Below are 13,020 nucleotides of genomic sequence, written 5' to 3'. Positions count from 1 at the left end.
CTAGTGCCATATTCCAAATGACACTACATTGATAGATATCAGGAGATTTTATTCAGCAAGTAAAGGTGAGACAAAAAAGGGGAGAAAATGGCCCCCATGTTTATGAGTTGACTAGGCGAGGGGCGCCTGGGTGGCTCAGTCGATTGAGCGACCGACTTCAGCTCAGGTCACGATCTCACGGTTTTTGAGTTCCAGCCCCACATTGGACTCTGTGCTGACGGCTCGGAGCCTGGAGCCTGCTTCGGATTCTGTGTCTCCCTCTCTCTCTGCCCCTCCCCCGCTCATGCTCTGTCTCTCTCTGTCTCAGAAATAAATAAACATTAAAAAAAATTATGAGTTGACTAGGCGAGAGTCAAAATGGAAGGGTTTATCAAGGAACCAGCCTCCGCGGAGTGACCCTGACGAGCTTCAGTAACTCTTTGGTGATAACCTGCCTGCAGTAGACCTCATGGCCATGCGTGCTGTGACACTCTAGTTGAGAACTGGTGTTATAACGCCTGACAAGTTCACCTACACAAGCCCCTGAGATGAAAACTAAATTGCTTTTTAGGACTGTGGTTGGGGCACAGCTGGACGAAATGACATGAAAACTTCTCCCCTTCCCTCAAATTCCGCGTGCTCCCCTGAATAAACCACCAACCAGGTTTTAGGAAAGCCAAGTGCGCCTTGGAATGGGCACCCATGATGGTGCAGCCATCACCTCATGTAGGTAACCCTGCTCTTTTTGTAGAGGCTACACAAAAGAACTCGCATGCAGCACGGCAGTTACACGGTGCATGAAGCCAGGGCTCTCAGAAACTCGGAGGTGTGTGGCCGCAGCTTCCGCACATGGTGTGGGACAAAGGCGCCGTGCAGTGGACACGGAGATTTTTCATCACCGCACCCACATACTGGGTTGTCATCAGTTCGTAAGTGACCGGCAGGTAACTTGTTATTCAGCCAGTTAATTACATTTATAAAGCATTTTCTGAAAAAATAAATAAATAACTGAGCGCATATTCATGTCTTAGAGTAGAAAATCCAGGGGCCAGTCAACCAGCAAACAACATATCGTCCCTAACCATGGACGTTTCTACCAAAGCATGTCCTGCACGTGAACTTTGTCACGGAGGTTCGCAGGAGAAAAAAGGCTGAAGTTGCTTCATTTTATAACATTGTCGGCCCTGCTGCGTGTTTAGATGGGCGACCCAGCAGCAGTGATACAAACTTCAAAACAAGGAAGAACAAAAACGACCCTGTAATTAACCAAGAGATTGGGACCATGGCCTTCCCTCTTTCCTAAATAGTTCATTTGCAAATGTGTGTGGCTTTATAAGCGACAATTCTCTTCCTTTTTGATTTCCTGGGGGAGGGGAGTTTCAGTTCCCATTATCAGTGTGATGCTGGTCTGGTTTCAATGAAGTGTTGGATCAGGTTGACTCAGGGGCAAAAAGCCGGGAGCTCGGGGTTATCGGGGCGCTACAAATCAGGAGGTGGCCAACCGCAGCAACCTGTTCCCGCAAGCTGAGAATGGTTTTGACCTTTTGAAAACAGCCAAAGGGATCATCCAAAGGACAATGATGCCTTGTGACACATGAAAACTGTATGATATTCGCATGTCCTTGTCTATGAATAGGATTTCATTGGAACCACAGCCACAGCCACAGAGGTGAGCAGATGCGACCGTGACCACACGGCTCGTACAGCCGAAACCGTCGACACTCTGGCCCGTACAGAAAATGTGTGCCGACTCCTGCTATAAATGTTGAACTGAAAAAGGAAGTCAGCTTTGGTGATCCTTCGATGCAGACTTCTACCACGTGGCCCGAGAGGGGGAAGTGAGAAGCAGAGAGGGTTATCAGCGCCCCCCTCCCCTCCCCACCACGGCGCCTTCCTCACTCCGGGCAGTTTGAAGTGTGCACGCGCTGCTGAAATCGGGCCACGCCAATGTCGGCTTTCAGCTGACCCGAGTCCGCTTTTTCTCATCCCAGCTGCACCTACCTCCAAAATTGCAAAAGCCCCTGAAACCGCGCTAGGCCCTTACCGCCGCACTCGCTCCCTTCATTACCTCAGGTGGTCTGAGTGCATGTGACTGATGTAAATCAGGTCTGCCTGGCACAGCCTCTCCAGCCAATCAGACGGAGGCTCGTGCAGCAGCCACCAGCCTCGGGCGAACGCAGGACCCGTTAACCAGGGGTCAAACACCATCCTCTTGTCTCCCAGCTTGAGGTCCATGCAGGCGTGGGTGAGGTACGTGATCTGTTGGAAGACAGTGAGATTCAGGTGATGGAATCCTTCCCGGCCCGGCCAGCAACAGGGAGCCGAAAGGTCTGTGCCGCTTGGCCGACACCCCTTGGCCGGAGAACCCTGTCCTGAGCGTGATCAGGACAGAGGACCCAAGGGAGACTCAGCAAGAGACTTCAGATGGAATATAGCTCGCAGTGACTGGTCGCTGCTTCGTTAGAATAGAAACTCTCCCAGTTGGTTTTAGGTGGCAAAGCAACTGACCTACCTAGTTTTACTCTATTTAAATTAGCTCCTAAATGCTCACTTATAATCAGCACCGCAGACTGCCCTCTGTGCCAAGTCCTTCAGGGCACAATTTACGAGGAAAGGCAGTTAGAGCTGACGCGACAGACACTTGGGGATTTACATGCCAGAGTGGCTGTGGAGAGGTACAGGAATGAATGATTCCGGTGAGGTTGGTGGGTGGCTTGCCATGTGGCTTGCAAGAATTCCTCTTCTAAATCACCTGCTGCCACACTCAAGATGTCGAGGTCTTCTGAGAATAGCTATAAACAATGACAGAGAAACAGGCATTGACTGGAGGATTCCAGCTCAATTCCTCAGTCCTTTCCCACGGTCCGGCACATCCACGGCAAACAGGAAGTACACCCAGAAGCAGAGAGAAGGTGTAGAAAGCCAGCGCGGAGCGGGAGGGGAGGCAGGCGATCACAGTCCATTTTACTGGGCCTACTCTTGACAGGTTTCCCTTTCCCTCAAATAAGTACACGCTTCCCAAATATTGCAGAAAAACAAATTTTGGATTACCTCTCCCAAACTGTCAAAGTGTTTCCTCTGGAGGAAACTCTCTTTTAAAGCTAGGAGAGTACACAGGAAGGTTCGTAAAAGGGAAAAATACAGAAATATGCAGCTGGCCATCTTATCTGACAGCAATCTGGCGTCGGAGGTAACTTCCGAACTTTCTCCAATAGTTTGGCATGACTCTCCTTTGGAACTTCGTTTGCTCATGGACTTTTGTTGTTGTTGTTTCGTTGGGTTTTTTTCTGAATATATTTCCTTGCGATTCCTATCAAGTTGTGGAGGTTCCTAAAAACATTTGCTCAAGAGTTCAGAAGAACTTTATTTCATGTCCTAAACAGCTCCCTCAGAATATTCGAGGTAATATAGGATGTAAATATATATATATACATATTTATATATTTTAGTTTTATTATATATATGTGTATATATATACATATATATAATACACACACACATAAATGGACATCTTAGTTTTATTTTTGTTCTTAAGAACATAACAATTTTAATGTTTCCTTACCTGCACTTCTCCAAAAGCCAAATGTTCAGGAGATCTGGGTTCTGAATCCCAGGGATTGGGAGGATTCAGTTCTAGAAGTAAAAGTCCATTTTCTTCATCCATTTCAACAACTGGAACCAAAAGGGAAGAGACACGTATTCACAACAAACACGACTGTACAAAACAATCGCTCAAATAGAAATGTGTGGCCCGGGTACAGAGAGTACCAAAAATCAAAGGGAAATCAAAACAAGACACAACAGTCATTTGTGTCAAACAATATCTGCCCAGACAAGGGCTGGAGACAGACAATGCCAATTCATTGCCTCGTTCATATTGCACTTAAGGGACTCATGGGACCTCAGTTGAGTCACAGAGATGCACACAAACAACTTCATTACAATTAAATGAATGAATGATACAGATGGGTTCAAGGTGCCATGGGAATGTGCAAGAGGGAGGACCTAATCTGGTTGTTAAGACTCAAAGCAGATTTCAAATAGGAAATCGTGCTCCAGCTAGACTTGAAAGATTGGGTACTTGGTGTAGACAAAAGAAATGGGATTATGTGAAGGAAAAGGGGTGACTGAACAGCACACACAAAGGCGTGGAGGAGGGGTGAGCTTGATATTCACAAAGGGACTGGTGGTTTATGCCCCAGGAACACAGTGTCTGAGGCAGGCAGGATGGACAGGAAGGCCAGGGTACATCATAGAGGACCCTAGACAGCATGCTAAGGAGGAATTTGGATTTTATTATGTGGCAGCAATGAGAGGTCAATGATGAATTTTAAGCCATTGTGGCACACCCTACCGGTGACCTACACCCTTCTTTCTTACTGTTAGCATCCTAATTTTTTTTTTTTTTTTAGGAGTGGTGATATGCCCATCTAAAGATCATGATTTCCCAGGGCCCCTTGCAATTATGAGTGGCCATCGACATAGTGCTACATACGGTGTCTATAGCTCTGGCCAGGGCGATGTGAGTCTAAGTCCCCAAGTGGGCTTCCGGAAACACTTTGATTTTCCTGACAGAGAGGGACAAAGTCAAAGGAAGCACACTAGTTGCCCCTTCGTCTTTCCCTTCTCTTGTTCGGAAAGTGGTTGCTTCACCTGAGGGAACAGGAGCCATCTTGGGATGCTGAGGGAAAGAGCCAGATCCTGAGGATGGGAGAGTAGGAAGACAGAAGGAACTTGGCTTCCTTGAGAAACTTCTGAAACGGCCATGATACCCAGGACTGTCTGCTTTCCAGCTTCTTGCGGTATAAGAAGAACAACCCCCGCTGTGACCAGGCCACTCTGACTTGGGTTTTCTGTTACAGCAGCTGAAAGCAATACCTAACCGCTATGGCAAGGGAGTATTAAAATCAGAACTCAATTTTAGAAAGGCCACACTGTGAGACACATGGGGAGAATCCACTGGAGGAAGGGAGGACTGGATCTGAGGGCCCTCACTGTGGTCTCAGAGGCCAGTGGCAAACCGCTGACGGGCATGGTCTCCGAAGACAGATGGCCTTGTTTGGTTGGAACCCTCACTCTCCCCACTTGTGAGCTTCATAGCTGGGTGACCTCGAGCAAGTTCACTTGACTACTCCATTCTTCAGTGTTTTCCTTGTCAACCCTAGCTGCCTCCAAGGACGGAGGCATCCCAACAAATGGTAGCAAGTATATTAATTGCTAAATGAAAGCAAATGAGGTCCTAGACCAATGCGGTCCCTATGGAAATGGTGACACTGCTCTCTCCTCAAAGTCAAGCATTTTCCCCACTTTCTTCAAAGTATACAGAAAAAAAAAATCTTTTCCACACCTTCCAAATGAATATTAATTACACTCACTTTAAGACAACTGCTTATGGAAAAAACTGAGGCAAAAATTACCCATCAAATGAAAAAGGATGCATTTTAGGATTTTCCTCAGGGGTGTGAACAAAGACTTAGACATGCTGTCAAACTTCAATTTTCAAGGTCTTCCCGAGTGACCATAATAAAGAGGAAGTTGGAAACCTAAAGAATTACCTCCCCAAAGTCTGTTTTTCTCACTCATGTCCCTAGCTTTATCCTCATGGCCAGGTACTGGTAGTCTCCCTCCCTGCCCCAACAGACTGATGTCTTGTGTAGATGGTCTCCCTGGAAGGCTCTCCCAGTATCAGCACTGCCCACCCCTGGCTTCGTTGGGGCTCCCCCGTCACCTTATCAGAGAAGCCTTTCTGACCACTCTATCTCAAAGAGCACTCTCCAACCCCCTACCTCTCATTATTTTTCTTCCTGCCCCTTAGCGTCACTGCACATACTCTTATCTTGTTTGCTTCTGGCCTGCCTCCCCTACAAGATTATTGACTCCACGAGAGCCGGAGTTTGTTCTCTGCGATATCAGTAGCGTGCCAGGAACAATGCCTGACTCACGACAGGCATTCCTTAAATACCTGTTGAGTAAACTGTTTAGTTAATGGTCTTAATTGCATGTCTCCCAAGACTCTCTTGAGGCTACACAACTTTCTCTCAACCTAGGCACTGCTCCTGCCCAGACGTGGCACCTCAAATTGGGAACCTTAAATATAGAATTATCTCAAGATAAGCCAAAGATAAAATTTACTATTTCTTCATTTTTATTTTAAGGGAGACAGGGAGAGAGAACGAGTGGGGTGGGGGGCAGAGGGAGAGGGAGATAGAGAATCCCAAGCAGGCTCTGCACCATCAGTGCGGAGCCCAGTGTGGGGCTTGAACTCACAACTGTGAGATCATGACCTGAGCCGACCTCAAGAGTCAGACGCTCAACCGACTGAGCCACCCAGGCACCTGTGCTGCTGCTTCATTTTTAAAAGAGCACTTTAGAAACCAGAAACATGAATGCACCAGACGGCTTCCGTTCATCCTTTCAGACTCCTCTTCTCTACCTTTCTTCTCCCTCAGCCACCTGCTCTCCACGTCAGGAGGCTGACTTATTTGGATCACATAGAAGGGCTCCCAGAGTCTCCCCTTCCAGATGAGTTTGGCCACTGCAAAGCCCCAGGATGAGACAGTGACAGGACTCAGTGAGGTTGGAGTTTTTATTCCTCTGGCTCCTTCCCAGTAAGGTGATTTTGTTGCAGACATTGTTGGTGGTCTGCACAAAATCTGTTCCCTCCTTCTTCCTATTAGCATCCTCATTTTCCTGAGGAGTAATGCTATGCCTATCTAAAAATCATGATTTCCCATGCCCCCTTTGCAGTTATGAGTGGCCACAGACATAGCTCTGGGCATTGACAGAGGTCGCTGCTCCTCTCTTGCAAGCCAATCCTTTATGACTCTCTCCTCTTCCAGATTCTGGAAACTGCTCCCTTCCTCATCCCTTTGGGCCTAAAGATGGATAACTTGGTTGCTATCAATGCTAGGTTACTCCACTTTCTCTGTGTTTCTCCCACATCCACAACTTACAAAGAAAGTCCTTTGTGAATACACTCTCATCAAATTATCCTAATTTGGGGATGGCACTGGTTTTCCTTTTGTGAGTCTAACTAATACAATAATTAAAAACGGCTACATTGAGGGGTGCCTGGGTGGCTCAGTCAGTTAAGCATCTGACTTATGATTATGGCTCGGGTTATGATCTCACGGGATCATGGGATCTTGTGGGATCAAGCTGCACGTCGGTCTCTGCACCGACAGCATGGAACCTGCTTGGGATTCTCTCTTTCCCTCTCTCTCTGCCCCTCCCCTGCTTCCACACTCTTTATCTCCGTCCAAATAAATAAATAAACATAAAAAAATCAGCTATGCTGAAACCCCAAATTCAGAGGAGTGATTGCCTCTGGGGGATGAGGGTACATGTGATACGACCAAGGAAAGGTATATACAGGTCTTCTGTTGGTAATGTTCTGGGTCTTGTGCTGGATGTTGGGCACATGGGTGTCCACTCTATTATTTTCATACCTTTAAAATACTGCTTAAGAATTTAATGAAAGACTATTAATATCTTCATAATAATCAATTTATTTAATAGTGAAAGACAACTGGCTTTCTTAATAAAATCAGGAAGGCACAAAGGATGCCTGAGAGCACCATTATGATTATACTGTGTTCATGAAAATGTGCGTGGTATAATAAAGGTACATCTTATTATTATTTCCAGGTTATGCGATTGCTGGAAGATGGTGTCATGAAATAAAGAGAATGGTGGAATCCTGACTCTGCTGCTTATTGTCAGCATGGTGGGCTTCCTTCCTGATCTGTACAATACAAATGCGATACACCCGTCATCCAGTTGTGGGGATTAAATGAGATCATAGGTCCCAATGTGTCTAGCATTATGCCTGGCACAGAGAAGACATCTTATGAGTAACAGTATTATCATGGTAATTATTGTACCTTCAAGGAAGGAAGAGTTAAAACGAGAGCTCAGCACTGGACAAACAAAACGTATTAGCAAATATCAGGTAGAAAATACCACAGTATTATGAGAGTCTCTCAGAAAACTGCATTGATACCCACTCTGAAGGATTCTCCTTCAGAATGTTTCCCCCCCCCCCCCGCCCCCAAGAGAAACAGAAGAAACTAAAAGTCTACAACTCTTAACTATGATCCCAAAGCAAGTGCTGTAAGGGTCTCTCTGCCCCTTGCACAAAGGCAGATTGCACATGGGCTCCGAAAGAAGCCCTCCTGGGGCTCGCTGCCTCCAGTCCTCCACTACCCTGCCAGCCGCCGGGCAGCAGACATCAGCCCTCATGTTAATTCCCAGATCATCGTTCTGTTTTCCAGTGGACCCAACTTCCCGCCGCTGGGAAATCCCTCCTCCCTGCTCCTGCGGTCCCCGGCTGCGGGACACGTGCAGATTACCCCGGATATACGTGTACAGATAAATCATTAGGCCCCGTGTACCGAGGGAATCTAACAGATGTTCACCCTGAAAATCCTTACAACAACCCGGGAAAGCAGCTACCACTGATATCATCTCCATTTGAGGGAACTAAAGCACAAGGAGATGGAAAATACGCCCAAAGTCACTTAATTGTGTGTTTGCGCGTCAGGATCTGAACCCAGGCTGTCAGGCCCCACTGCCTCCACCCTTAACCATTTTGCTATCCTGTTTCTCCACACGTCTTGTCCAAAAGAGAGGTTTGGAATAAGACCCTAAGCGGCTCTAGATCTGTGGGTTACAGACTCACGAGGGGCAACGGTCTACTGGTCTTTCACTTAGGCAAACACTTTATCAGGCGCAAACTTTTGTTTATCAGTTTTCTGCCAAATTAACCTCACAGTATTTGTACAGCACTTGTGACCAGTTCCTGATAACGGCGATCTGCAGGCCTCCTGGGCCAGGTCAACACACATGGGTGGGGAGCTTACTGGCAAAAGAAGTTAAGGGTGCAGACGTCCCTTCCAGGGGCACAGGAGGAAACATTTCCAGTCAAAGCAATCAGCAACTCTGCCCAGAACAACATCCTGTCTCCCTGGCGGTGAATGGAATGAAGTACGTACCCTAGTCAGTGACCCCTCTGCTCGTGGGGGAACCTGGCCATATAGGTCAGCCTCTTTCAAAAGTGATTTGGAGTTGGTCTCGTGAAGACACATGAGCAAGAGTGGTCCCGATATTCTATGTTATCTGCTAGGGTCACAGTAATCTGAGCCTAAAAAGGATATAGAGGTAGCATACTCAAAGCCCCCAGTCTGGAGGCACATGTGGGAAGCCCCCCAGCTCAGCTCCCTCCACAGGTAACCAGTGGTAAGTCAGCCCCCACCCTACTGCCGGCACATGCTTAGGTACGTGGTCCTTTTTCATAATTGGGTCCTACTATATGTAATGTTGATGACCTTTACTCAGCTTTATAAAAAAATATTTAAAATTTTTTTAATTTTAAAAAATTAAATCTTTTTATTTTAAAAAATTTTAAAAAATTTTAATTTCAAAAAATTTAAAAGAATTTTAATTTCAAAAAATTAATTTTTTTTTTTTAATTGAGAGAGAGAGAGAGACAGAGACAGAATCTCAAGCAAGCTCCACACTCAGTGTCGAGCCTGACGCAGGGCTCGATCCCACGTGATCCCTGGGATCACGACCTGAGCTGAAACTGAATCAGACACTCAACTGACTGAGCCACCCACGCACCCCCTATTTTGCTTTATGATCAGTAATATTCTTTCCGTTTTTTTCACTCGTATCACTTTTAGATGTACTAGAATTGTTGCTAATGTTTAAGTTGTTTCCAATTTTTTTTGTAAGTACTGTAAATGAACATTCTTATAGCCATAGCTTTCAACACATCAGTGATTAAGATACACATTACACATCAGTGTATCTGAGGATACAGCCTTGGGTGTGAAATCGCTGGGTCAAAGGTATTCACATTCTTAAGTGTGAGAGGAAGCTGTCTGGAGAGTTTTGAGCAGGGAGGGGGAGTGAATCGACCTGGATATTTACGACATCAGGCCAGGTGCTGTAAGCAGAATGGACAGACAGCAGAAGGCAAGCAAGGAAGCAGAGCGGCCGCCCACACGGCAGAGGGCACGGACTTGCGCTCAGAGGGACGCGGTACACAGAGGTTCTGAGACGCTCTGGCATAGAAGCAACCGATTAACGGTCTGGATGTGGGAGTTTACGGAAACAGGAAAGTCAAGAGCGACTTCCGGGCTTTATTCAACTGGGCGGGTATCTACAGAGATGGGGAAGGCTGTGCGGGAGGCGGGCATGGAGAGTTCTGTCCTGGCTGTGCTGGCTTGGGATCCCGACGTCAAGTCCGTGTGGAAATACGGATGGGCAGGTGGCCAGCTCAGGGAGGAGCTCAGATCTGGAGGGAACGATTTTGGACTCATCCGAGTAAAGACGGCATCTAGAGTCACGGGATTAGATGGGATCCCTTAGGGGAAGCTTATAGGTAGGGAGCCGTAAGGCCAGTCCCAGGGCGTTCCAACATTCAAAAGTCTGGCCGGGGATGAGTCAGCAGAGGAGCCTGAGAAAAGTAGTTAGTGTGGTCGGAATGAAAATCAGGAGAGTGTTTTGTTTTTTGTTTTTGTTTAAGCCTTGAAGACATTTTATAGTGGTGACAGGTGTCTGGGTTCAGGAATAGGCTTTTTAACGATTTCGATGCATGCTATCCCCTCTTAAGCAACAGAATTTTATTTCTTATTTGTTTGTTTGTTTGATGTGGTACTTTCTTCTACGTTTGATTTCTCGGTTTTCTTGGCAGATATTCTTGGGTCCTCCAGTATTTCTTCAAAATGCCCCCTTTCTGGGTGGTTTCCTCAGAGGCCCCCTTGGAAGCCTCTCCTGACTCCTCCTCCTCCTCCTCCTCCTCCTCCTTAAGGGATAGTACAGCAGACGAGACTTGGAAGGTTGTAGAACTAAGGATTCTAGGTGGGAGCTGACAACCTGGACCAGGACAGCACTATGGCCTCCAAACATGTCCACATTCTAATGCCCAGGAACGATGGGTAAATTAGGTTTTCTATGGCAAAAGGGAATTAAAGTTGCCATCAAGATTAAGGTTGCTAATCAGCTGACCCTAAACTAGGGAGAATATCCTGAATTATCTGGGTGTGCCCAATATATCTCAAGGATCCTAAAACCTGTAAGCAGGAGGCAGAAGAGTCAGAGGGAGATGTGACTAGAGAAATAAGCCACAGAGATGCAAAGCTCTGACGACGGACAAAGAGGGCCTCTAGAAGCTAGAAAAGGCAAGGACACGATCCTTCCCCAGAGCTTCCAGAAAGGGACACAGCTCTGCTGACACTATAGTGTTAGCCGCCGAGACGTGTGCTGCCCCTGTGACCCACAGAACTGTAAGGTAGCACATAGGAAAGAATGCAGAAACCGCTGCTCCTCAGATAGGAGGGAAAGGACTGTGCCACTGGGCTATATGCCGCTGGCTTTGGGTACCGTGACAACAGAAAGTGACCAGTGAATTGAGCAACATGGAAGGGGCTGGTGACCTAGATAGGAGCCGTGTCCATGCCGTGGTGGGGCCGCAGCTCCACCACAGTGGGAAGGGGAGGGGCAGACAGCAAGTGTGGACACCTGCTTCAAGGGGGTTCCTTGTTTTAGGGTTCAGAGGAATGGGGGCATAATTTAAGCAGGCGATGAAGGTCTAGGAAGGGTCTGTATGAACACCAGACTGCATGTGTGTCTGTGCGTGTGTGTGTGAGCATGCACACGTGGGGAGCTAACAGGTGCCAGACCCTGTGTGTGTGTGTGTGTGTGTGTGTGTGTGTGCGTGTGCATGTGTGAGCATGCGCGCACAGGGGGCTAACAGAACAGGCAAGGCCAAAACTGATGACACAGGAGAGAGCATGAAGCTTTCTGTGATCTCCCCACCCGATCACAACTATCCGTTATTCCCACAGCAGTCATTCTGAAACAGCCTAACATGTAACGTTTCTACTGTTAAAACCCAGCGTTAGTAAGTTAGAACAGAAATGCATTTATGAGTCCACCGAAGCCCTTGTGACTCATATTTAGACAAGCCCTTCTGCTCCAGAAGGGGAAGCAGAAAGCTGAAGGGGGGTGTACTGAGAGTCGCACACACACTGCAGCCTCTTATCGGTGCCAGAAAGAGCTGTGGGGTTGAAGTACTTTCTTTGCCAGCCCAAAAGGTGAGGTTTCATCATCATCGTTCGGAGTGTCACGTGCACGAACATCTATCTTGTGTATCTGCACAAACACGGCCTCCAAAAGACCTGTCATAGCCCCCCACCCCTGACCCTAGCTGGTCACAGTCTTGTCCTAGGCACCACCTGATGGAAATGTCCTCTCGGTGGACCTGGCGCTCTCTCACCCGTCTCACCAAAGCTTCAAGTGAGAGTAGAGACACAAGCTGACAAAAAAGGACGCCAGTAACGATCACAGCAGAATATATTTCTCATCACCGATGGCATTTACCTAGTTCGTCTTGACAGAAGCTGCCTGGGGGATTGACGTATTTCATGGTGCTCACATCCAACCTCCAGTTGTGCTTTGTGCATCTGACAGACCTACGTGGAAAAGACACTGTACTGAGGTTTGTGAAATGGTGAAATTATAATTAATCTCACTAAGCTTAAGTGCATTACTTGGCGATCAAATTAAATGAGGGGCTTGAGCACCAACTGTATAAAAGGAAAATCACTAATAGATGAATACTCAGTACCCAAGGAAATATGTAATCATCCTCAGTAGGTGATTTTAAAAAAATGAAGCTAAAAAAAATAAATGAATAAATGAATAGTGATGTTAAGTTCCATGTCCTAAGATGACACGTGTCTAGACAGATCAACAGAACCAAGAGAATAAAGTGGTCTTCAGGGATGGTTCGCTGGAGAAGATCCAAATGGGAGCCAACACGAGGAAAGAACCTAGTAGTAAATATATGTTTCTGATCGACAACACTTGACCTCTGCCACAGTGTACCAAACCAAACTTCAGCTAAAGTGTTCATGTTTCGAAGAGGAAGGATTTCCTTATAGCTCAAAATTTCAGGGCCTGGTTGCCAGACAGAACAATGCCCCCAGTTAATATGAGTATCAGATAAATAGAGAACATTTAAAAAATATATCT

At 46.8% G+C, this 13,020-nt stretch overlaps 1 protein-coding gene across 6 annotated transcripts in view; it reads right to left on the bottom strand.

Annotated features, from left to right (window-relative positions):
• LOC123607934 (cytidine monophosphate-N-acetylneuraminic acid hydroxylase) overlaps positions 1-13,020 on the bottom strand; it is a 125,002-nt gene that overhangs the window by 38,469 nt on the left and 73,513 nt on the right. For all 6 annotated transcript variants that reach the window (XR_006716991.1, XM_045497201.1, XM_045497202.1 and 3 more), the window contains 3 exons: positions 12,367-12,458; positions 3,542-3,651; positions 2,048-2,238 (listed from right to left, as the gene is read on the bottom strand). Coding sequence is in view for 5 of the 6 variants with exons in the window: in XM_045497201.1 (XP_045353157.1) it covers positions 2,048-2,238; positions 3,542-3,651; positions 12,367-12,458 (393 nt within the window). In the remaining variant the exon portion in view is untranslated. The remainder of the gene's footprint in view (positions 1-2,047; positions 2,239-3,541; positions 3,652-12,366; positions 12,459-13,020) is intronic.

Source organism: Leopardus geoffroyi, chromosome B2 (genome assembly GCF_018350155.1).
Source record: "Leopardus geoffroyi isolate Oge1 chromosome B2, O.geoffroyi_Oge1_pat1.0, whole genome shotgun sequence".
Classification (NCBI taxonomy): Eukaryota; Metazoa; Chordata; class Mammalia; order Carnivora; family Felidae; genus Leopardus; species Leopardus geoffroyi.
Note: the sequence above shows the minus strand (reverse complement) of the source record. Positions and strands in the feature narration are given on the sequence as shown.